Source organism: Lytechinus pictus, chromosome 11, assembly GCF_037042905.1.
Source record: "Lytechinus pictus isolate F3 Inbred chromosome 11, Lp3.0, whole genome shotgun sequence".
NCBI classification, from domain to species: Eukaryota; Metazoa; Echinodermata; class Echinoidea; order Temnopleuroida; family Toxopneustidae; genus Lytechinus; species Lytechinus pictus.
The window spans coordinates 12,264,625-12,291,835 of NC_087255.1; the positions used below are offsets into that span (position 1 = coordinate 12,264,625).

The 27,211-nt window shown below is 35.0% G+C and overlaps 1 protein-coding gene across 4 annotated transcripts; it reads right to left on the minus strand.

Annotated features, from left to right (window-relative positions):
• On the minus strand, positions 1 to 27,211 carry LOC129270823 (ELAV-like protein 3). Of its 4 annotated transcripts, none has more exons than XM_054908153.2 (6): positions 27,014 to 27,211; positions 17,596 to 17,699; positions 9,623 to 9,776; positions 7,494 to 7,773; positions 4,994 to 5,056; positions 1 to 3,499 (listed from the first exon to the last, which is right to left on the minus strand). In XM_054908153.2, exons 1-6 carry the CDS (start codon positions 27,204 to 27,206, stop codon positions 3,172 to 3,174), a joined length of 1,122 nt encoding a protein of 373 aa, XP_054764128.1. In that variant the 5' UTR covers positions 27,207 to 27,211; the 3' UTR covers positions 1 to 3,171. The 4 variants fall into 4 exon arrangements, with proteins under 4 accessions (XP_054764128.1, XP_063962846.1, XP_054764130.1 ...); XM_064106776.1 differs by having other exon boundaries at positions 9,614 to 9,776; XM_054908155.2 differs by lacking the exon at positions 4,994 to 5,056.

The following is a 27,211-nucleotide window of genomic DNA, read 5'->3' on the forward strand; positions in this document are numbered from 1 at the left end:
TTTATTTTTTAATGTTTATTTTAATATTCAACATGTAAAATTTTAGCTACACAAACAAGCGATGAATGTAGCGTTATATAAGTTACTTTTCCTTTTCTCTTTTTATCAAAACCTTTTGATGTCTTTCAGACAAACATGTACTCATTGTTGCAAACTCTCAACATACCATACTCAACCAAAAATCTTTCTAGAAAGAAAACCAAGAAATGAAAAAATTCGCTCTTCTGATCTTGTTACTTTTTTTCTTTTTTGATTTTTTTTTGCAGATATCCCATCCTTCGATTGTCCTCAAGCTTTGTGGACTTTCTTTTTTTGCAAAATTCTGCCCGACTGCTCCAGCTAAAACACACCTTTTGTGATACAGCAGGCTTTTTCAGAGCCAATAATTAAACTCAATTAAAAAAAGGTTGCAGTGCCTATGTGGTATTAAAATCTTTCCACTTTTAAGTTACAAAGGTTTAATGAAAGAATTAATAAAAAAAACAAGGAAAATTTGTGTCAGATGGCATCTATTTCTGTGCCATTCTATTTGACCTAGTGCAACCTTTCTTTGAAATAACTTTAAAAATGTTAAACTTAAAATATTCAGGGGAGTTTTAAGAGATCTATAAAGAAGGTTTAACCTTCGATGTAATGGAAGCTATACAAACATGCTTTCCCCTGAACGACTACATTGGATCAAACTGGAATTATTTCCTTCGTTAAATCTACTCTAACTTTGAATTTAGCGGTAAAAGTAGTAGAAACCAATGTTTATCTTCTTCTTTAATATCTTATGTACAAATCTTTTGTACAAAATACTTCACATACAAATATTTAGTAGATCAAAAGCTCTCCAAAAAGCTGCATTTCAGGGAATAGGTTTTCTTAGTTTAAGTACCTTCTCGGTCTCTTATTAATTTTCTTAGAAAAATTGTTCAATAGATGGTTTTCTAAGTTATTTATACAAGATTTCATACATCTTTGTCTATTTTTTTCTGTACAATGAAATGTCAAGGCATTGGTCTCTGATGGTCAATAGAAAGTGACCTCCAAGAAGAAGAAAAATTTGGGGAGACTTCATTGAATAGAAGCAGCAGGTATGTGCCATGTATGTTGCATAGTGGGATAATGTAGAAATGAACTGAACAACAAAAGTCTTGCATCTTTTAAAAACCCGGCAAGACGGACACTAGTCAAACAGTTTTCCTAATTGTATTGTACACGTTTACAAACCACAGCGGCGGTCAAAAGAACTCGCCAGTCATCTGTTTTTTATAGTAAGCCTTATAAAAAATGCACCTTTGGAAAGTGGATATTAGACAAAACACTCTTATACAATTCTGCAGGCATTTCGGAATATGAATTGATCACATATACTTTTACACAACTTTACTTCTTCAACTGCTGCTTGTTATGAAATCCAACATAATGGTTTTTCTTTATTTCAAAAAACTGGTGTGTATTTAACTGGAATTCAAAAAAACAAATGTAGACACGAAATTTGAAATAATGTGCACTTTCTTTGCATAAAACAATCTCCCCTTTTCAGCATTCTGCTTAACAAAGAATAACCTCTCTAGGTGCTACAAATACTAGCTTTTCTAAAAGTAACTTTTTTTGTATTCTAACTTGCTTACAACAATGTACATATTTCTTTTGCCGTTTTTTGAAGAAAGCAACATTGAAAGATACTGCACCACAGATTTGCATTTATTTCTTTAAATTAAAACAAAAAGATGTACTACCAGTAACTTGTTGTAGCACCTGTTTACTACATATTGCAACAGTAAACTTCTAAACACTGCTTGTGGAACCACAAACATCACAAAACATATCAAACACAAATGTCAAAATTAATGAAATACATCCAAAATCAGCCTTTTTGGTTTTTGTTCAACATTTTTTTTTCCTGCTAGCCAAATTCATTTAGATTGTGAAAAGAAAATATTCCAAATTAAGAAAACTAAAAATTCAAAATGTCACCCCCACTCATAACAAAAAGTTTTTGTCTTTTGAAACGTATGCCAATGAACATTTACTATTAAGTCCACAATAGTCACACACAACTGTCAAGTTGGATTATATTCTATTTACATTCACAATTTCGATTTTGCTGGGACCATAAATATACAAATTAGTGAAGTGTCCATACCAGATCAACAATTGAAAGCTCAATTGAATATTGTCAATTTTGAAAAATTCTTTGAATCTAGTTGTGAAGGAAGAAAAGGAAGAGATGTATTTTTTCTGTCAGCACGATAAGAATCTATGAAATTTCCTCAGCTCATTTGGCTATTATATAGCAAAATGTTATATCTCTATACAATCCGACTTTCTCGATCACTCTTCATTATTCTACAATCAATAAGTTTTTTTTCTTGCAATGTCTATCATTGCACAAAATTTAATGTCAATATATTAATAGACATAATATTTTCTATTCAATAATTGAAGCATATTGTGGCATACCCTGCCTCTGCTAATTTCATATAATGGAATGATTTTCTGAGAGAAAGAAAAAAGAAAACAATACATATGCAACAAAATTCACAAAATTCACAAAGAAATTTAAATCAATGTTAAAATTCTCAAGGTTGAAAATATTTCACCTTGCACTTAAAACCAACTTACACTACAAATGAATAATAATTCATTCTTTATATCTTAAATCAAAAGTGTAATAATATCAAATTTTGAATATGTCTTTAAATAGACTTGCTAACAAGCTATAAATTCTACTTTCTTGTGATAATAAACGCAACAATTTGATGTGTTTAAAAAACATGCAAACACCAATAATGATTTAAAAGAATAAAACATCAATAAATGGTCTAGATGGTAGCTAATCTAGAAACAACTGATGCAAACTATGTCAATAATTTGAAACATTGCAATCTCCTTCGAGATTGTCAAGAAATCTATCATCAAATACTGGTACATAAAAGCAATTCATATCAGTGAAATCAGAGTTTACAACTCGACTCGACCCGCCGTCTCATCACATACATCCAATGACAGGATTTTTAAAAAGAAGAAACAAAAAAAAAGGGAAAAAATTCTATCTTGCAGCTTGTTCTCTGATAAAAACTGACGTGTCTTTGCAATGTGCCTCTAGTTCTTTTTAGGCTGCTTCATAAAACAATTACACCAGACGCCTCTCCTCTGTGGAATCCTCGGACGGTGGTCATCTTATGATTTTTGCTTACTGCTCTTGAAGCTTACTTGCAGCGTACGCTTTCCATTCAACTGGTATCCATTGAGCGTGTTGATGGCGCTGAGGGCTTCGTCGTAGTTGAGCATGTTCACAAATCCGTATCCCTTGCATCTCTGGTTTGGTTGGTCCCTGACCACCTTGACGTTGGTCACTGCTCCGTAAGGTCCAAACAGCTGCCAGAGTAGGCCGTCCTCGCAGTCAGCGGGTAGGTTGTACACAAAGATGCACCATCCTTGTCCATTGTTGGTCATCGCTTGCATGTTCATATGGGAAATCACGTCTGAACTGGTCATAGGGTTGAACCTGGTTAACATGAAATGAAGACAGAATTAGTTCACTATCTATATCCCTCATTCACACACACAAAAAAGAAATATGATCCCTCATTCACTAACGAAATAAAAAAGTTTTAAAACACATCCTTTATTAAGTGAGAACTCAAGATCAATTGCCGCTTTTTTAAATAGAAAAAAAAACACATCTTCACGTGAAATTTAAATGTTTATAGCATTTTCTTTTATAGTAAAATGGTTGATAATGTTGAAACAAATAGCTTTATGTTATGTTTTTTATGCCTATTAATATAATGCATGATAAATATTTGAGCAGGGTATTTTTTGGAATGCAAAACATATCTGTACTGTTGGCAAAATATGTTTATATTTGCTCTTTTTCAAGAAGTAAAATGGAAGCCAACATTGCAACCCATGCATTGCAACTGGCAATGATATTCATATCTATTATTTTGCACGTATCCTGAATGGATATCAATAAAACTGTAACTCAATTATCAGGCAAGAAAGACAGAACACAATTCAAACAAGGAAAAAAAAACAAATCTTATAACATCAGAACAAATGACAATAATTACTCCTGAAACAAAAGAAAAAAATACATCTGTTTAATAATTGATCACATCGATGCTGTAAAGAAAATAACCATAACATTGAAAACAGGAAAACCAAATTAGAAACATCTTTTGAACAATGTGTGGCTTGGAAACAAAAAAATACAAATGTAAAAAGTATAAATATATACAATGAAGGTGGGATAACAAATGTATGTAAAAAATCAGGTAACTAATTAAAAATATCCTTTCACCTAACCAGGTAGAGTGTACAAGGCAGTCAACAACACAAAACAGAAAGAAAAAAAAATATGGATGCTCACACAAAATACATTTTAAATGTTAACAAGGGCTAATTTTCTGGGTTTTTTTTAATTGAAAATTCATTGTTATCGGCACACTTCCCCATTTAATTAAGGCATTTCTGTTTGTTAACAGTAAAATGTCAGATCGATGCATATTTATGGTGTTGCATGAAGCACTAAGATAGAGTATGAATGCCGAGAAGGCGTTTTGACGTTTAATTCCAAACATACCATTATGAGTCATATGAACACATTTACTGATGGACTAGGTGTTAGTATCACAATTTTCACACCAAGAATAGTCATCGAGATGTATGACATGGAAGAGACTTGGAAAGGCATTTTTATTTTGTTATACAACAAACTGGATGGAGCAGAATGTTATAAAACCAAAAGGTAACAGAAAAAACAATGGATATCAGTAAAGGAGAAACAGCATGGCTCAAGAAAATTAACCAATAAAAAAAAAAGCATTAAAAAAATGATATATATATAAAGGGCAGTTTGTCATCTGTAAAAGTGAACATGCACATAACACACCAGCCAACGGTTAACAGGGCTGTAAAAAACGAACTCAACTAAAAGGAACTCAACGAACGTTGAAACAAGATTTTGTTGTTGTTTTCAATGGCAATTTGTACTCACATGAAATTCTTTGGCAATAGTTTACCAATCAAGCCCTGCATCTTTGACCCCATGTGTTGCCACCTAAATACAAAGTATAGGAGTCGGGAATTCCTTTTCACAATAACACTTGCCAACTAAAATAAACGTCAACTTCCGTTCACGTCTTTCCTCTTATTCAGAAATATTGATTAATCACGCATCATTCTATGAATATATAATTAACAAGCAGAAACACCTCGGCACACCTCACTATCTATTAAATCAGGGAGCGCATCTCTCCGATCAGAGAAAATTATCCATACACATAAACCAAACAGTAAAGGATATACACAAACACGCCAAGGGTATAAAAAGGAAGGTGATCTTTTTTTTTCTCTCATATTTTTTTTTCTGGTGGTGAAAGGATATTTGTTACTAACTGCCTTCATGATTTCACTGATTAGTAAGCCATGCTGAAAATGTCATTACAGCATTGTGAGCATTGTCTGCATGAAGCGGGAAATGGGCATTCAAAATCTGAGTGAAAGTTCATGAGTCAATGCCTTCTCTAGCTTCAGACAGACAAATCTACATAATAATAATAAGTGTCAATCATTCTCAACACTTGCATTGGATAATTACGATAATGGTGTAATGACTTTGATAAATCTTAAGTACCGTCACTAATGGTTTCAAAGTTATTACCCCCACAAAATGTTATTTTACAGGAGGAAATTATTCCTCTGAAAAAAAAATACCCAAAACATAAACCATAGAGTTAAAGGTACAAATGGCAAATTCATTTTTTTTTAAAGGGGGGGGGGTTGGAATGAGATTTATGGTTGTTTCTTTGGTTCACATATATTTTGCATTTGAATGACATTGGCATGGCTCCTTGTTTAAACCAAAATGTTTGCACTCAATTGCAAGCTTGAAAGAGCAATCCTGATTTACAATGACTATGATCGGTCATATTTACTTGAGTCTTTACAAATCTTTTGGTGATGGGCTGTCATCTTTCAAAATAAAAATCTTCATGTCTCGTGTTATGTGTCATCTTTGCTTGTTATGTGTCATAGCTGTTCTACACATCCTCTTAACATGCAGGTTTGTTTATAATATTTAATAGGTTAAATTTCCGTCCTGTTATCACAGAGTTTTGTGTGTGATAGATTTTCAAATGCAGATATATTGAGTGAGGGAATGATTTAATAAAATAAAACATTTTGAAAATCAGAATCTGTATGATGGGTCAAAGTTTAATATACATTTTTTTTATCAGATGCATAAAGTACTTCATAATACATACATGTAAATTTCTGAAGAAAGTAATAATTAAAAGGATGTAATTGCTATTCTTAAAAAAATTGAATCAAACAGTTACTGTATATCCAATTTTTGCTTTTGATTCAAAATATCTTCAAGCCATAATTTTTTAATTCCAACCAAATCAACAAGAATACATGTATAACCTTATACACATTACAAAGAATCGCATATATTTGTATAAAATTAATGCAATTATGTACATGGATGTATGAAGTTGGGTATCCATCGAAGAGCACCTTTAAATTACGGTAAACAGGAACTAAAAAACCATCACGAGTCGCCTTAGTTCCTGTTTTTAAACCATTACTCCCAGAATCAACTCTGTTTCTTTGGAGATACCAGAGCCCCATTTGGAAAGAACATGGTATAGCAACAAAAACACAAGTATTTAAGCTGATTGCATGTAAAATTATAAAAAGAGACAATACTTGCAGACTAAAATATTTCAAATACAAGAATGGTCCTCATTCATTGTGTAGTCAGAAATTTGGGAAGCATAAATGCAGAAATATGACGCACACCATCTCATTTAATTATGCCAATGGAGCTTTTTTTTTTTTTAAGTCATGCCTATAGGGTTTTTTCTTAGTTCCTTTGGTTAAATGTATTGTCTGAATGGGGGCTTGACGAGTAGATAGGCACGGATCATTCATTGATTGTGTACACTAATATAAATCAATGCTCGGTCCACAAATCCATAGTTAAAAGATGATATCACAGAATGTGATATTAGGATATGACACGGCAAAGTGAGAGATGAAATCAAATTTTACTTCGCACGGGTGATGACACATACCTGTCTGGCAGCTAATTCCGACCCCACTCCCCCCCCCCCTTTATGATCAATCCCATAGTCTTTGTATGATATTCGGTATTATTCAGACAACACCGGTATTGAATTACTTCAATTTCTTCAAACTATGACTACATTTCAATCACACCACTTAAGGCATATTGTTTGCCATTGTATTCAGTAAATCTGATTGGTATTCCCTGTAGCGAACGGTGAGAGGAGCTAGCACGCAATGCCGAACAGTACTGATCAACTGTGGCAATGTATTTAGATTGAGTCACGCCAGACTATGTCCGGAGAGACGAAAAGAGACATTTAAACAAAATGGCTGCCACCAGGTTCTCATGTTGAGGATGCTACGGATAAATGAATGAAGTGTGAGGGTTGGAAGGGATAGAAAACCCGTTCGTTTCTTACCGAAAGCAGTGAGCCATGTGTCGCATTGGTCCGATGAAGTTCTGGGAGCCAGCGGACACCGGTCCTCCGACGCGCCTAGGGGAAAGGGTGGGTGAGATGATGGGCATTTGTTGGTACATCTGCTGCAAACATTTCTGGTAGTGCTGACCGGGGTTGTTGGCAAATTTGACAATCAGTGGGTCCTTTCCACCGTGAGGGATGGTACCGTTCAGCCCTTCGATGGCCTTCTCGGCCTCACAGCGTCTGTCATATCGCACAAATCCAACACCGCGAGGGCGCCCTGTTCAAATGAATAAAGTACAGAGGGATAGATAATGTACGGAAACGCATAAGCACCAAAGAGAGCTGGGCATACCAAAGCACTGCTGTTTTTCATGCCACAATTTCTGTCATTATCTTACTTCCATTCGTCTGTCACAATATTTTGATAAGATGTCGGTATTAAATGCCAATCAAGAATAGATTCGGTTTTTAACATTTCTCTGTAGTACTAGATTGGTTTGCTTTTTTCTTAATAATTTTATTTGAAAATTCTATGGTTAGTTCTGTGATGAAGGATTAGTATTTTTAAAAAGAAAAAATGAACTGAGAAATATTATATTCTGTAGCAAACAAATTTCCAAGGTTGAATTTTCAAAGATCAAATATTAACAGGGTTTAAATCTAATAAATCACTTGCTGCTATACAGCAAGCCATTTTAGATTTTACCTCCATCTTTGAAATAAACAAAAGGATTAAGAAATCAATGCCATTTAAAAAACTGCATTCTATATTTATTCATTGATCTCATTACTTTAGATATTTCATTTTCATTATTTATATAATTTATTTATATTTTGGGGTTCACCAATAAAAATAAACATGCTTTAAACTGATTTGTAAAAGCAAAACTTTTGTCAGTATCAACACCTTATTCATAAAAATCCAACAGAAATCAATGAAACAGGTGCACAGTAAAATAAAGTAGCATGCATGTTAATGAAGCTTCACAACAGGAGTTGCTTTGAATCTGATGTTAGTAGAGTTGAAATTCCAACTTCGAAAGCAATCATTTTTATTTGAAAAAAAAAGCATTTTACTGATGGGAACATTCATCATTAGTTTTAATATTTACTAGTTTTTAGGCTTAATTTCATTTGAGATCATGGCTGTGGATACCCGATGGACTGCCTGCCCTCTTAGCCCCCCCCCCCCCCCCCTCCCTCAATTGTGCTGGGAGATTTGCTGTGCCCTTTTAATTTTCCCCTTCATGTTGTACTATTAAACTGTGCCCTGCAGAAAAAGTAGTCTTGCCCCCAAACAGCAACATCCAGGCCAAGTTTCTATGGGAGTATGTTCTGAAAAAAATCACAGATGTTTCTCAGCAATCTTGTTAACTAAATGCAAATTTATGCATTTCTTTCCTCAGACACCATTCCTTTCACTTCATCGGTAAGTAAACTACAATACTTGGAATCCAGTGTATGTATACAATGGTTGTTGCTTTGTCTGGCAAGTATATTTCCCAAGAACCACTGTTCCAAAAGCATGCAAAAATTTAAATGTTGGAATCCTGTTTACAATGGCAATTGCTATGCCTGGTAGTCTTTTATATTGTCAAATTGTCAAGAGCATTTGTTCCAAAAGCATGCATAAAATTTGAATGTCGGATGATTACCTACAATGGTACATGGAGGCAAGTCCATTATGACAACAAATATGTTAATGTCATTGGAGTATTTGAGATTTCCATTAACTTGTTGACTAAGGAATTCTGTAATATCCACTGGCTTTGAACAGGGACAGTCCAGTTCCAGTAGGCAAAGGGTTTACAAAGAGGGGGGGGGGGGGTTGGGAAGCTTTGCCTTGTTAGTAAAGCTGCATGCATGGCCCCTTCTCACAAAGAGTTGTGATCAATTCAGATCAAACGCAACTATTCAGATTGATCTCAACCCCAGGCTGTTCACCGAGTAGGATACTCATTTGATGTCAAAATTAAGATGCGATTGATCTGAATTGATGGCAACTGTGTGAAAGACAGGGCTTTATATTTCTTGGTTATTATTTTTTCCCTTCAAAATTATATATAGTTTAAATGCAACTATTCTACTGAAAAGAGAAATATTTGTTTTTCTATTACCGGACTCACCGCATTCGTGGTCGAGAAGGAGTCTAGAGCAGATGATACGACCGAATGCGTTAAAGAGATTGTCCAAGTCACACTGGCCGTAGTGCTTTGGAATTCCACTGATGTACAGGTTGGCATCTTTGATCGCTTGGCTAGACGGACGGGCAAAAGACACCTGAAAATAGTCCAATCAAAAGAGAGAAGCAAACATTAGATATTTAATACTATCGACTTTTAGTACATGAACGATCATTTTGATAAAGTGATGTGTAATAAACAGAATTAGCAAACATTAGATATCAAATACTATTGATTTTTTTTTTACTATTGACTTTTAGTACATTTACAATAGAGCATAGTAAACATTAGATATCAAATACTATTGGATTTTTGTTACTATTGACTTTTAGTACATTTACAATAGAGAAAGGTAAACATTTAGATATCAAATACCAATGAATTTTTGTATCATTGTTAATGAAAGAAAAGCTGACATAAGGTAACAGATACATTGAATAGAGAAAAGCAAACAAATCATTTAATACTAATGACTTCTGGTACATAACTCACTATTTTATAGGCAGTGTAGTAAATAGAGAAAAGTAAACATTAGACATATCAATTTTTTGTTCAATTACTATCATTGTGATCAAACATACTATAAAATAAAAACAGACACCTAGTCCCATAAAAAGGAGACAATTACGAAACGACCTTTACTGTAATTCGCTGATACTGAGGTATTTTACAGACAAGATCAGGGAATAGTGATAAACATTAAACACATTTATAGTAAGAGTTAAATATATTTATATACTTGTACAAAATGGTGTTGGCAGGATCATAAATCATACAGTATTTGGTCTTTCAGGGAATAACATTCCAGGTATTTGCTCTACATATTGGATATACTGCTACATCTGTACACACAAAAATGTCTTGTGTAGCGACTTTTACATAAGACTGTACATAATTTAGTTTATAGCTTCTCTCTCATGACCAGAAACACCTATCAGATTTGGTATAAACCAAAATTGATTCCCTGAACATATTTCAAACACACATCAGCAATCAGTAAGAGTTAAAGAGAAATTCCAGTATTTGCAGTAAACACTGATTTCATGAGAAAGTCTGTAAAACAAGGCTTAATTGTCAGTATATCATCAAGGATCCAGATCTGGTACAGTTACATAAACTGAACTTTGTGAAATCTTGAAATCTACGCTGAAAAGTGTTCACACTGAAGATCACCAACACAGATAGGCACACGTGGGACAGTGTATTATTATTGCTAAAATAAAGACCCGACGGAAGTGACCGAATCCGCGCTTATTTTGCTTATTTCTCAGCAATTACACAATTTCTTCCAGAATCCTTTGGCACATATTTTTTATTCATACAAACAGACACTTGGGTGGTCATTATATTAGATTCTGTAAAACGTCATTTTTAGATCGTTACCAAAACTGGAATTTATCTTTAAATATATTTGTACAAAATGTTTATCATACAGTATTTGGTCTTCACACTGCAATGCTATAGTACAGACATACATACATGTATAACAAGTTCAAATCAAAACTAATGGACCGCCACTTCTGTGCATTGGGACTGTTGGAATGACCGTTATCTATGTATTACAGGTTGGTGCACCAAGACGAATTATAATTTGTTTGTGCAAAGTCATCAAGTAATAAGCAGTTTCCTGATAGGATAATTGTTTCCTTTACAATCAAAGACCCACAAGGAATAGCATCATGTGTGGTGAAACATATGATCCATATTAGCAAAAATGCTTTAGATATTTTGATTGGCACAAATATTGTGTCAATCCATGGGGGAAGGGATGTGCTTTTTTCTATTTAAGCTGGGATGGGGCTAGGTTCTCAATCTTGTAATGATTCCATATTTTAGGTTAAAACATTTTCAGGCAGAGGCAAGGTGTTTCGTTATCTATGTCACTTCAAAAAGGGTTTCAAAGCTTGCTACTTTAATAATTAACACTATTTATGCACAAACATGTGTACAGAAAAACATGTTTATTTATACTTTTTTTTCATTATTTATCATGAAGATGTTTCCCAATTCAAAGTGTGCTTTTATACCAACTCTTTAGTCTTAACTCCTCTACAGGAAAAAGGGACAAAATTACTCTATATACAGATGGGAGCATTTGAGGGGGGGGGATGAAAAGGTGGGGCGATTAGAAATGGTAATCAACAGTGAGAATAATGAAATTTTATCCCCCCCCCCCGATGATTGATTGTGAAACAAAAAAAATGCACTAATAATCGCAAGTCAACTTGTTCAGCTTTGAGGTAAATCCCTAGTCTATGTAGCAGAGTTGATTGAAAGGGTCGGTTCGGAGTGACAGTTTATTTGAACAGATGCAAGCAGACGGAGGGGAAGAAAAGAAAAGAAAAGAAAGAGGCATTCGTCCTGCCCTCAATTCCAATACATCAACACGTATCACAGTCAACCCTGCCTCCCCTAAATCCCATGCATATTGCTCTTTCGGAGCTCTCTAGATGCAGCCTTGGTTCGTCCTCTCCATCCACTTTAAATGCACGGCCAAACTGAATTCTCTCATTCTCTACACACAACACTTGGGTTAAGGGGTGGAGGAGTGAAAAATAAATTGCCTCTCTCTAAGTGATGAGAGATTTCATCTACCAGATGGGTTCAATTAATACCAAGGATGTTGGAGGTATTCAACTCCAATTTTGATAATTTCTTTGTTCCTCTCAAGACCATTTGTTTCTTGAAATAATAGCTGGCCGAGTCTGTCTGTGTGACCACTTAAATCCCCATGTTTATATGATGTCGGAAAGCATTGTATTCACCACCAAGATATTGCAGTATATGTATCAAATCATAATAATTTGTGGATAAAGCTATGTTTAGTGTGATTGCCTTTCTTTCGGTCACCAAAGGCTGTGAAATCAATAATGAAAATTAAATTCAAAACCCGTTATTCCACAGTAAGTGTATATACTAAAATACAAGGAAGTGTTATTGACTGAAAAATATGAAAGATGAAAATATCACCCACTTGTAGACTATATTTTTATACACACAGACTTGAGATATTGAATTTGATATTATGTATGCATAACCTTCATGTGTAAATGTCCAGAGAGTGGAGACTCCAGTATACATGTATGGGTAGAATAATAATTGTCATGAAAGACAGTTGATGCATATATTTTGACTAATACTGAGTAATTCGGAGGGGGGCAATAATTTGTTTTCTGGGTAAATTTCAGAGCACTTCCCAGTGGGATATATATAAAACAAACAATTCGCAGGTATTCTGAAAGTTCACCCTCATGCCATAGAGGCAATGCACACCTTCATGATGGAGAGGATATTACTCAGAGAGAAAAAAAAACACAAAGCACAATTTCCTTTATGATAAACCCTAGTAATCTAGTCGTGGAGCTGGTGAATAATGTACACAGAAACCACACTCACTATCTACATGTACAGGAAGACAGTCTGTTTCCTTCCTTTTCATATTGATATATATATATATATATACAGCAAGCCTGAAATAAACAGTCATGGTGGATACATACTCTCTACCTCTACACACAGAGCAACAAGAGACTGGGTAAGCTGAGGTCATAGTTTATTCATGGTTGAAGTCAAAGCATATTTATTGTGCCCCAGCTAGGAGGATTTGCTATCCAATTACTGCTTTATCTCATGAAGATGCTAAAACACTACTGATGCAGGCAGGCAAGCTTCTTATGCCAAATCAAGGTTTCTTTGAATACTGCACTCATTCAAGTGGTGGTAGGGGAGAGTGAATCAATGCATAGGGTAAAGGGGGATTAATCCTGTCTCCAAAGAGTGATTTTGTGAGTGAAATTGAGGTATATTAAAGGAATCACTTGAGCAGATTTTCTTTGTTCTGAATGCAAGCAGTCACACAGGGAATTATCATTAGATATAGAAAGACAAATATACTGAAAAAATAGACCTATTCCAGTGTATATTGTGTAATGTAGTACAACAATATCTGTTCTTTAGCAATAACAATCATCCTAACTCTTATTCCTTTGTTTTCTTGTGCGCCTTGGAATAGAATATTTCTAGATAGATAGCACCATATAAATGCCTATACATGTATTATTATCATTATAATTAAAGGTGATCACTACACATTCTAAATTTGTAATTTTTCATGAAATTACACGTTATCGTTCATTCTAACTCGACATATTTAATTTTTTCACACTATGTATTAAAATGAAGCAAATATTAATGATCGTTGCCATTTTGAGGAACAAAAGCAGATTTTTAAATGTAACTTTGTCTCCTACATATTACACTTAATGGAATAAACAGAAAAGTAATTTGAGTAAAGATCAATGTGCAAGACAAGGGTATGAATATATATCTACTTCCTTCTCCCTCTACTGCAATACATAGATGCAAGAGTTGTATTTGGGATATATTTGTCGGAAATGAAAGCAAAGGGGTACCCTGATATTTCCAAAGTTGAATTGTGAATGCAGACTGGTTTTGCTTTTAGGACTTAATTCCATATCAAAGCTAAATAATCTGGCTTTTGAAGACTTATGAGGGCATTATCCTGAGCTAGGTCACTAACATATGTATAACACAGGGCCTATATATAGGCCGTTTTCATGTGAAAATACCATTTGCTATTCTAACGCAATAACTATGAGCTTTATCATGAGAAGTTCTTGATGGAACAATTTTTTATATATAATTTTCAAATAACTTTGTTTAATGAGTGTACATACATGCATATTCTTCAAATACGCATGCAAATAATCCTACATCATCAACAGTTTAGAACATTATGCGTGTCGAACAAAAACACCTTGTGAATCTCATGTCTGCTCAATATTTTTCTTTTTATTTTCTATTTTTATTCAGACTTGTAGCCACGGTGTCTCCTTATCTAGGATTACACTAGGAAAGAAATGCTCAGTCATCACCCATAGGGAGTAGACAAGAAACCTAAACAGCTGCACCACCGGTCTTCTCCCATTCCAATTAAGTTCTCTACTCCCCCCCTTGCACCCCCGGTCTTCTCCCATTCCAATTGAGTTCTCCACCCCCTCCTACACCACCAGTCGTCCCCCAGCCCCCCTTCCAATTAAGGTTTCCACCCCACTGCAGACATCGCTCATCCAATATCTTCACTCCTCCCTGGCCTACCAATTGTTGTCCACCCCCCTCCCCCTTCCTGCAGTTACCACCAGAGTAAGGTTTTCCCCTATTAGCCCCCTCCAGACTAACAACATAGACTTGATTCCTTCCCTTTAATAGATGTTTCCCAGGCTAATATATTCATTTTTTATACAAACTTTTTAAACATCGGTTCCTCTTGACAACCTGAAAGCCTGCCAGACATAGCAACTACTAATAATGTATGCAAACTGGATACCAAGTATCACAATTAATCCATGAACAAAGTGCTCATTTAGTCAATGACCCATCATTTTCAGGAGAGACTTAACAGATTATAGTGAAGGATATGGACCTCTGGGCCGTCTTACAAAGAGTTGTGATTGATCCAATCAATCACAACTATGGACGGCCAGCAAAGTCAACATCTAAAATGCATGAATATTCAAAATGTTTTCTAGATATGACGTAAATTACATTAATTCATTGTTTTCTCGACAATTTGGTGTGTTTGCTTTGTTTACAAAGGACATTTTGAAAATTTTATGTAGAAAAAATTATGACACTGATAGATTTCCATAGAGTTACAATTGATTGGATCGTAACTCTTTGCAAGACGGGGCTCGGGGCTCTGATCTCCCATACCTTCTAAGAATACCTTTTTTTATCACCTTTACCACCAACCCTTTCCCTCTACCCCACCCCCACATCATATCTTCCATTTTAAGAAGTCATTCTTACCCTCACAAATATTAAAATAAGTACCGTTGTGTGTAGAGATAAGATATTGGCTGGTATGTTTAAGGAACTTGATCACACAGCCTCTATAGGGACTTCCACCATGTATGCCATTTGCATTGTGAATAAATGGAGTCTTCCTCATTTGATTGTGGAGATAAATGAAGGCAATTAGCAACATGAAGTCAACACTGCTGAGAATATATATCCTATCTCCTATGGGAAGTACTACAATCATGTGATGGACATGCAGTCCACACTTTCATTTTGTACGGCTCAAGGTAGTCAAGGTAGATGAACATACTCAGATATACATGTTCACAAATGTGTACAGTTTTTAAGAGAAGGTTCATGATATATTTCCAGGCTAAAGTTTAAGTCTTTGACATATTTCTCATCTGAGAAAAAAAGGGTTTTGCAACAATCCAACAAAACAAGTGCTTAAAGGCTATAATGCATTTTTTTTTGGGGGGGAGGGGTTGGTTTTCTTTTTAAAATTAGCAAAAACGACAGTGAATTCCATTTGGTAGTTCCTTAAATCTGTAAATATTTGTTCTTCATCCATCTTTTTGAAAACTAATTGACAAACTTTCAATTGTCCTTTTTTAAATGAAGTTTTTTTAAATAATCATTGTACCTGTTTGTAAAGGAGTCAATTTCTAAATGTATAGAAAGATAGATTTTGGAGGATAGGGGTACATCTTGGAGAACACTTTGATGTTTTGTTTGTTTGTTGCTTTGTTGTAACCCCGTCCCTTATTTCATAGCAGTCTTATAATTGAACTCTTCAACTTTAATTTCTATATCTACAGCTTAGAAACAATGTGTATTAAGCACATTTATTTTATTGTTTGTAATATACTCATTTTAGTAATCCCAATATCCAACAACACTTTCTTTTCTGAATTCATTTTATGCTTGCATGTGAGGACTTTGATATAAAGAGAGAATTTACTTTCATACCAATAAGCACAAAGAAACTGAAAGTTCTTGAAGCAAATTTCAAGAAATAGAGATTTGGAGAGACTGCAGGAAATTAAATCTAGTGCTGCTTCCCATGTGGTTTGGTGAGTAATACAACTTTTTCAGACATTTTATCATATACCTCCCCTAACCTCCCAATGCTTCAAGCTTGTGCCCCGTCCACTGTCTTTAATACTTGGATCAAATTAAAAGGATATGGGTGTCTAGAAGGGGAAATTTAACATAAGCTTGTTCTAGTTATCCTCTTCATTTACTCTTTATACTGGTTTTACGCATGTAAAGTAAGACTGGAAATTTAGAATTCAGGGGTTTAGTATTCTCCCAGAATGATGAAGAAAGGGTTATTGGACATTACTTTAAGATATCTGTAGACCATTGAACGCAGACTTCCCTCTTTTCAGTTGGTTTAAGAAAACAAAAGTCAAATGGTCAGTAACCAACTTTGAATCTTTTACAGCATAAATATTTACATGAATTAAAGTTTTGCCAAGCAGTCTTAATTACAGAACCCTTAATAAGGATCAAGATTTTTAGAAGAATCCGGGTGGTGTCCAAAGGTGTTTGTAAATTATGCATGACTTTGCACATAACTGGGGCCCGTAACACAAAGCTTAGCAATGATCGTAGAACATTTTTCTACAATCGATTGCATAGACTACAATGTACAATCAATCGTAAAAATCAAGCGTACGATTAATCGCTAACCTTTGTGTTACGGGACCCTGGTGGCATATTCCTGTGCTAAATGATTATATCCCTGAGGAGCTGACTTGGCACCTAGGAACATGTTTCAGTTGTGCCTGAAGTCATGCATAAGTTAGAAAAAGCTTATTGAGACACCATACTGGTTAAAGCAAATACATACAATTCTGCAAGCATAAAATCTTTACAAGCATGACCACACTACACACCATTGCAGAAGAACATTTCAAAACCATGTTTTTTGGAACTTTTTTTTCTTCAAAGGCACAAGAAATAAAGTTGACGCTGTTGGAAGGTAAAAAGTTACTGAACAAAATTATACATAAAAATAATAGGTCGAGACAAAATATACACAGACATGCAAGACAAAACCAAACAAATAAATGATATGAAATTTGCTGTACCTTAATCGTCTTACATTGAAGACGCAATCCATTTAGAGTGTTGAGGGCTTTTAGGGCTTCAGCGGGTTTGAGATAATTCACAAACCCATACCCAAGAGATTGGCCTGTAAAATGCAAAATAAAATGCAAAGAAAAAGAAAAGAAATAATAAATAAATAGGGCTAAAAAGGTCTACTTAAAAGATCAAATTATATATCAAATATGAAAATGAAAGTCGTCTCAAAATGCGTTTGTTAGTTTTCAAAAGAATAATATGTTAAGTATAGGTTCACATGTCATATTCCATCATACCATGCCGTACCATTATGGGTATTACAGGATGTTTCAAAGTCTAGACAAATTGTGATACATACATGTACATGTATAAAGTTATGTGCAAATCAGAGTTAAAAGCAGGAAATGATTGAACGAGTTATGTACATGTACAAGATATTATAATCAACAAATCTTAAAGTACAGTATGTATCTCCCAATGACTGCACAAGACTCTATCAACAACAAAAAATGAAACATTGGTTTACATACATGTAAGTTTGTGCATTCATAACCTTTTTGCGGCACAACGATCAGAAAAAGGATAGATTCAGATTTTTACACTGGTATCTTATCATCAAGTGAACAATGGGTTTAAAACTCTAGATATGAGTGCAAACTGCTCTGAGGAAAGTGATTAGAATAAAAATAAAATATTCTGGGAAATGGACAATGTACGTGTGAAAACACCATTTCATAGAACTACATTCACAACGTACATGTGTTAAGACATCGTATCAAATTTTACAAACTGTATACAATTGTCTATTTTTTCCTATTATTTCACCTACTTTTATATTTTTTATTTCACTTCTCTCCATTTTCTCCCTCCCTCCCTCTCTTACTCTCCGTCTTTCTCACTGTCTGATCATTATCAAGCATCCACACACGCGTCAAGGAAGGAAGTGGCTAATCGGTAACAACCTGCGTCCCAGTACACCCTCCAATGAAGCCCAGACCTAGCTACCATCCTATTCTACAATATCTCAGTCTTAATAATCTCTATTGAAGGTTTAAAAGTGCCTGACATGGATATCCTGTTCAGATAGGGGTGAAAATTAAGCCATAAGTGAAAGATAAAAGGGAACACTAAATCGATGCTACATGTAAAGTCTAATAGTCTTTATAATGCATGGATTTACATGCTGTCCTATCCACTGTTAAATGTCCTACATGTATCCACTGTTAAATGTGGATGGCTAATATGATCATACAATGTATGTAGTATTGCCTAAATAGATTGCATGTCAAGCTGTGTAATCCTTGATGGTACATGAAGTTTCTTATCAAACAAATTTGGAAATCATATATGCACAGGTAAAGGCTATAATAAATTATTATAAAAATATTATGCACTGTACATCCATAACAATAAACCTCAATTTAGATTTTGGTGAAACTTTACTTGAATGCAATTGACCTTACAAAATGTATCTGCAAGTACAGAGTGGTTGTACATGTTAATTGTCATGGGCTGGTTAGAGTGCATAGCAAACTTGTTTACTGAAAATTGACCTGCTTGAGTAGTAAACACATGGATTAAGGAACAAATATTATTCTTATTTTGAATAAAGACCGCCCCCCTCCCCTCTACCCACAATCACACATGTCTATTTCCTTCTAGCTAGCAATCATAACTGTTTATCACTTAACGCAATTTTTTTCTTCAATGGAATTGCCATTGAAAGACGACACAATTACCACCCATGCCCGGAAAGATTGGAAAACCATATGCGCGCCAGTAATTCCTACACTGCACATGGGTGGCAGAAGTTCAGGTCTGTCTCGCCCTAAATGAAATTATGGCATGCCCTTATTTGCGTCATGATATTCCGGTTAAGACAGTATCATCCATGCATTAGCTTGCTTTAGCTTGACGAAATTAATGCTGCTTATGAACTTGCAATAATTCCCAATGAAGATAATCAGGAATTTCAGTGCATATATTATAAAGAATGTCAACATCATCAGTCTTTGTTGATGTCATATCGAAAGTCATCGTAGAATCATGTATAGGTTTACATTAACAAAGCAGACATTGAAAAAGCGCTTCCTATCGATTGTAAGCGAATTCCAGGTCCCCTGATTAATCATAAATCTTAGAATTAATTGCACACTTTCTACCGATTGCTGGTCTGCTCCTTAATTGAAAGTTAAATGACAAGTGTAGTTAATATAAAATGTTAGCTATCACTTGTTAATTTGCAAGTGCTTTTAAAACTGATCAATAAATTTCTTGCACCATGTACACCCTTTCAGTATACATCTCAAACAAGACCCAATACATGGATGTGTGAAGAAATTAACCCCACATGTACTAGCATTTCCAAATTGAATCAAAAGATGTAAATTGCAACGGTTGTGAAATGTTTAACTTTCTAATACATGCACCTTCAGTTAGCACATCAAAACAATCCAAATTCAAATTCTAACACTACATCGCTATCTAAAGTAGAGGTGAATAGAGGACTACATGCGTGCTCCCTAAAACAATGTTCTAGATATTGTCAATTCTAATTCACTACAGGTTGTATAGGTATAGTCACACACATAATACAGTTTGGCCAGGAGGAGTAGAGAAGGGATGTCCCACCGACAGACAACGATTTACATCAGAAATGTGACATCTGTGCTTTCTAATGCGGTAATGCTTGCACTTTGCCATTATCTCCTCGTCCTCTCACTCCCATTCCTCTTTCTTCTTCAATATTTCCTTGAACTTCACCCTTTTTTTTCTCTTTTGCTCTCCCTCGCTTCCCCTTTCCCCCTGGCCAAAGCCCAACATCAATCATGTTAAAAGCAAGATTTGGAAAAAGAGAGATAACCACAGAATATAGGTAGACAGTTACATCTGCATCAGTTATGCACGGAGCATTGCATTTGCCTCTGCCATCCCACGGCAAGTATATATGTATGGAAGGAATACTTGCAGAAGACACTGCCTTCTGTAATATAAGCCTCCTCTCCGCTGCACCATTTTTTCTCTCTCCGGACGACCCGAATGCTTTTGAAAACACACGACCCATTGATTATACATGTTCAGCGCATTGTAATATAGGCTTTTATTTATAACGCTCTTTGTGTGGAGTCTTTCATTAATATTTCAACTTTGATTTTCTGTTCTCATTTGAATGAATTTTTAATAGGAAGTGGAATTAACTTCTCATATTTTTATGACTAATTACAGAGGATGCGATAAATTAAATTGGTACCATGGAAAATAATATCCATATGAAACTTGTAAAAAATTAATTATTGTGTTAGTAATATGGTTAAGTGCAAATCAATTGAAGATTAATTTCTTAATGGAGTTTGCTAGGGAAATGTTTTTCATTTACAGAAAAGTCACATGAATTCTATGTAGAAAATTTTCAGTATGATTTAGGTTTAGAAGTTAAATTATTAACATGAAAATTTAATTTGATTCACAAGCACTGGCCAAAGGTTTATTTGTAGATTAATTGAGCTTTCGATGGCGAATCATAGTTAATGTGTAGTGGTAATTGTCATTGCAATTCTGTTTGCTGGGTAAATAAGTATATTGCAGTATAACAAGGCTTGCCTTGGCAAAATTTAGTTGCCTTTTTAATTAACGGGAGAGCGTCCAGTCCCTGGTAGTCCACTAGCAGAAGGTCATGAAGTCGAGGTTATAAATATATACACTCTCCTCAGTGGCAATGAATGCAAAACGTACATTACAATAAAGAATACATGCACTCTATTTGGAGATCAATTATGATAATGGGTTTTTGACAGGAAAGTCGTCCATGGTGAGCGACCAATGAATACAACAGAAAATAGGGGTCGGGATGTGTTAGTTTAATCTCTGCTGATAACTAGCAATTGTCTGCTAGGTTTGTTTATGAGGAATGAACGTTCAACAAGAAATGATTTACAATGCAATCACACAGGTATAAACATGATGGTTTTACAGGTACGTTTGCAACGTCCATCTTCTGTATGTATACACACCTACACACATATATGATCACCGTCCATCACCGCCACTGCCACATACGTATATAACCTACATGTCGGACGATCAACGTAGCCGTTTGTCTGAAAAGGTCTGTACAGTGTATATGCCCTGACTGACCTAGCTTCAACTGTAATCAAATGATCTTTTTACAATCAGATAAGAAGCAATTTCATATACAGCAGGTGGCATCCACTTATGATTGGATCACCGATTTACATAGACCTAAATGTGAAATGTTTAAAAAGGGAAATAAGAATGATTGTCAGGTGGAGAAATCCTCGTGAGGGATGCAGCTATTCAGAGATCGATTCCATCTGAACCGGGGAATATTGACAGTTTTACTCCTCAAGTGTGCCAGCGTTTTAGGTCCAATTTCTGCAATTATTATTTCCTCATCTCCCTTTTTAACTTCCTGGTGCATTTCTGCAGAAAACAACTGCCTCGGCCCAGTTAAAACAAAGAAAAGTGATTGATCGTATGCTTGATATTTACAAGTGAATGTACAAAGTAGTCAATGCAGAATTGTTTGATGATCATTATTAAGCTTTAGTTTATGGGACGATGGTTGGAAAAACCAATTAATGTCACGCTATGATTACATTTACATGTATATGTCAAATGCAGCTACTACATGTACCTCACATGTACTGTATTATCAAAAATATAACAATTACAATTATGTTTTGTTGAATAATTTCTAAATTTTCAAAAGTGTAACATTTACAATTTTTAGAATAGCCATCACCTGGTCTGCACATGTTTATTTTAAAATCCAGCTCTTTATTTATAATTTCAATTTTAGTTTAAAAAACTGTCTTGCACTAAGGTATTCATTTGCATATGATGCAATGTTAAGTTTCAATTTGAATAAAAACTTATAGGGGTACTTAGCACAAGCCTACATGTATATCTTAAAATAAGGAAACCTGAAATAATACAATGAAATATTTCAGTGTCTTTTACAGCATGTACTTTTATATACCACCAACAATTTGGCTTCTAATGAAGATGCCTATGAATGGAAAGAGTACAAGCATTCCTGCAGCTAAAGCTAACATCGGGTCTGGGCTGGAGCATTTTCATAAATCATGTAATTGACAATGTACAAAATGGAAAAAGAGCCAGCTCCTAAATTTGTGAAATGAATGACACGGAGAGATACGGATGTCAGAGTAAATGAAAAGAGGAGTCAAGTACAGAGAGACCATGAAGAGAAATGCCTTTTTGGCCGCGTGGATTCATTAGATTCAGACAGAAGCACTCGCTTTCCGGCTTAATCCCTGCACGCATGATATACATGGACACTCACGCTGCATTTATGCACCCCAGGCTTTCAAATATGTGCATTGATCACCTACATGCACATCCATTGCCCCTCTTCTCATGCATAATTTCAATCTATCCACACAAAGAAGGATCATTAAGTTTAATGATTAGACCTCGTCATGAATACTGAATAGGGAGAAAATAAGATGGTCCCACACTGTAAAATTACTTCCTTCCCAGTCTTCTTCCCAAATAAGATTTAATAATTCACTTCAAAGGGGCTGATCGCTCTGATGGCTTTTGCCTGCTATATGCATTAAAACTTTCATGGGATTTGTTTTAAATATCAAACCATCCCTTTCTTCTCGATCAAATACATCTGCCTTAGCAATTATATATAATTTGCATATGAAGATACCAATAAATAAATTTGCATTCATTGAATTCACATAGTAAAACCGTTCTGTTAAAGATTTCTTTTTAATGCAAGGTTTATAGTATGAGTTCATGATAAACTATATTCCATTTTTTCTTTTATTAGAAGACAGGATGACGTTTTATACAAAGGAAAGCTGCTTTTCGGGTCACCGAGAATCCAATCGATTCTATGTGTGGATTTTTTCCCCTACCAAAACACGAGATGGGGAGGAAATCGAGATGGGAATAAAATTGATATTCGAGCAGTTACACTCGTTAATTTCAAAGATTTTGCTAGATCGATCCCTGGTTGCTTTTGGCTCCCAAGGTTGTGCAGGTCATTCAAAGTATCTGAGCTAATCTAATTGGAGTGTGCATCAGATGTGAAATGGTGATCTCCTGTAGAGCCTTGCCTATGAACCGTGACATAGAGGCTGGCATGCCTCGTTCATCAACCAAACAACACTACACACACTAGGTAGGTGATGGCCGTCACAGATTACAAGTCGTCGTGTGTAGCAGGCAGCCAGCTAGCCAAAGCAAGCAACGACGCAAAAAGATGAAAATTGCCGGCGGCACACGTTGTCATGATTTCTAATGAGACTCTTATAAACCATGGCAACTTGGAATAAACAAGAGAGAAAGTTGGAGCAGGTTTTTTTCGGTGCATTTCTCACGTACTCAAAAATGATGGAATGGCAGAATCTGAGAATTTATGATCAATCTCCATAATGGTCTCTGCTTTCTTCCCTCCTGAAAATTGCATTATGTCTTATATCCTAAAGGTTAATTTATATTCAACTTTAGAAGGAAGGAAAAGAGGAACTTTAAAGAAACTTCCTTGTTTATTGATCTCATAAGGATGTGAGATATGACCGACTGAGATAACAGCCGTTAAGCAAATGACCAAACATTCAATTAAAATATCAAAACTAACACCCCCCAAAAAAAAAAATGCTTGACCTTGTAAAAGTTACAAGTTAAAAAAACTATGTAACATTCATCCAACTATGAGTTGAGAAATATTTTGATTTTCAAACGGCCACAAATCTTGTGATATCAACAAGCCAGTTCGTAGTTCCACTCTGCGCATGATCAGAGGAAGTTCATTGGTACTATTAGTGACACGGTGGTTTAAAATTAATACCTTGGTCACATTTGCTCTACGGCGGCCGTACGGCGAGTCGAAAACAGCCGTTTTAACATTTTTTTGTCCAACTACATATACATGTAGGTGGTTTAAATTAAAATTAATAAAACGGCTGTTTTAGACTCGCCGTACGGCCGCCGTAGAGCAAATGTGACCAAGGTATTAATGAGATAAGCACCAACTTTGATGTCTTGATTATTCATATATTCTTTTGAATTGTGTTTTTCATTTACATCCACAAAAAATAACAATGCATCCACGAACGACTGATATTTCACAGTTTGTTAAGTGTACATTCTACAGAAATGAAAGGTCATTTGACCAAAATTGTCCATGAAGTAACTAGGAACTGGTCTATTATAATACACAAGTCTATAAACAAATATTGCCCATTCCAACATTTTTTTCTTTTCTTGACAAAGAAGTTTGATCTACCAAACCCTGACATTTTTCCCTGCCCAAAGATTGTTGGTTGCAAAGTCTTTTGTTTTCCAAACCATTTTAAACCTGGAGAATGAGTGAATATGAAAACAAGTGATACTCTGAATTTAAATCTTATGCATAGTTTCAAACAAAGGTTATTCTTGATGACCTGAAAACCTGCCAGAGGAGTGCCAGACATAGCAACAATTTGTATGCAAACCAAATTCCAAGTATTGTCTAGCTATTGCTACGTATAGCAGGTGTGACGCATGGTGCATGTAGGTTTCAAAGAAAGAAACATCCATCACTTTGAATCACATAGTAATTGATGAGTGTTTTTCAAAATACCTTTTGAATCAAGCACAAGGGTCAAATGACTTTTAACAAAAGACCATTATATTCACAGAAATATTATGCATACCTTTAAGATTTAATACCTAAAAGCATGCAGACATAGCAAACACTAATGTATGCCAACTTGATTCAGAGTATTTTGCTAACAGGTTAAGAAATACCTTGTTATTGCATTAATTTCCTAGGAAGAGATATGCAATCATTAGTAAACGAGCCAATTAAGATTTGTAAAATTTTTCACCTAAACTTTACACAGCACTATACAGTCTAGACTGTCTAAATTTAAAAAGATTATCTTTGAACTTAGGCCAAAATGTAAAAAAAAAAAAAGGTCATTAAACAAGGCATCTCTAGAATGTTCATGTATTGTGTATAAGGAAAGCCATTTTAATTTTCAAATCCTATTTCTTGATTAAGTAATAAAATTGTCATATTTTAATACAATATGATTTCTCAAAATTTCAATTGATAACCAAGAAATGGCATTAAATGATAGAAAGGCTTGCCATATTTGTTGGCACATGTTGGCTAAATTTGTGGACAGCCAAGTTGCATAAAAGTTACTCTTATCATTATTTATTCGGCACAATGAAACATAAACAAATGATAGGATAAGGAGAGTCACATGGATGCCAGGAATGGTAACAGATTTAAGTAAATAACTATAACCCGAAGGTCTTCAATAAGTTCAATTATTGATGATCCAATGGTAACCTGTATGGAATCCTTGATTTTGATCGACTGTTGGGTATTTTTTTTACCTTGGTAGTTACCATTGATATGTCAAGTTAACTCAAGTAACTGTTATGCAAGGGGGGGGGGGGCTCATGTGACACATCTTTAATACAATGATTTGAATTTTGTAACGTGATACTTGTTCAATAACTATTTTAAGTTTTTAACAATCATTTTCGCAGTTGTAACTGTGCATGAGCAGAAAAGGGTAAATCAGAAGAAAAGTATTAATGATTTGGTGATTATTCACATTTATTTTTTAATATTTTCATCACATCCACTGTAGATTAACAAAGTGTCCTTTACCATTGGGATTGTCAGTAGCCCAGATTATAGTCAACATGCCAAAAGCGGAAAATACAGTAAATGATTTCCAAATTTGATCACTGACCTATTTTATACCTGGGGCCTGCTTCACAACTATTTTAATTTTGCCATCGTAACCATGAAAACCTAAATTGTGACTGGCTACTGAGCTTGATCATACATGTACATGTAGTTGTCATAATGGCAAAAGTTACCATAGTTGTAAATCTTTATGAAACAGACGCCTGGGGCCCGTCTTACAAAGAGTTGCGATTGGTCCAATCAATCGCAACTATGGATGGCCAGCAACATCAACATCTATTATGCATGTTTGTTCAATATATTTTCCAGCTATGATGTATATTCATGCATTAATTGTCTTCTTGAAAATTCACTGTGCTTCTCTTTGTTTACAAAGGACATTGTGCAAATTTCCTGTAGAAAAAATTATGACACTGATGGATTTCCATAGTTACGATCGATTGGATCAATCGTAACTCTTTTTACGACGGGGCCCTGGCTGCCTTTGCCATTGCTTTCTTTCTTAGAATTTGAATACCATGGGATGCTATGTCAGAAAAGCTTGTGCAACTTCTTTATTACTCAAGTGTTAGTGTTCATCATAATGAAAAATGGGAGAGGTCATTCAAGAAAAGTTGATAATGACCTAACTGCAAATGTTTTTTTTTTTAAATCAAACGAGAATATCGTGAGTGTGATGAAGAGAATTGACATCCGTGTTTATAAAAACTCACCTGTGAGCTTGTCTCTGACCAATTTGCACGATTCTATCTCTCCAAACTTGACAAAGAGTGCTTTCATCTCATCCTGGGCCATGTTCTGTGGTAGATAGTTGACGATGAGGTTTGTCTTGCTGTCCTCGTCCAAAGGGGCTGGCTTCATAAGTCCACCGTTTTGCATGGCCGGCTGGACAGTCTGGGACTCCATGTTGT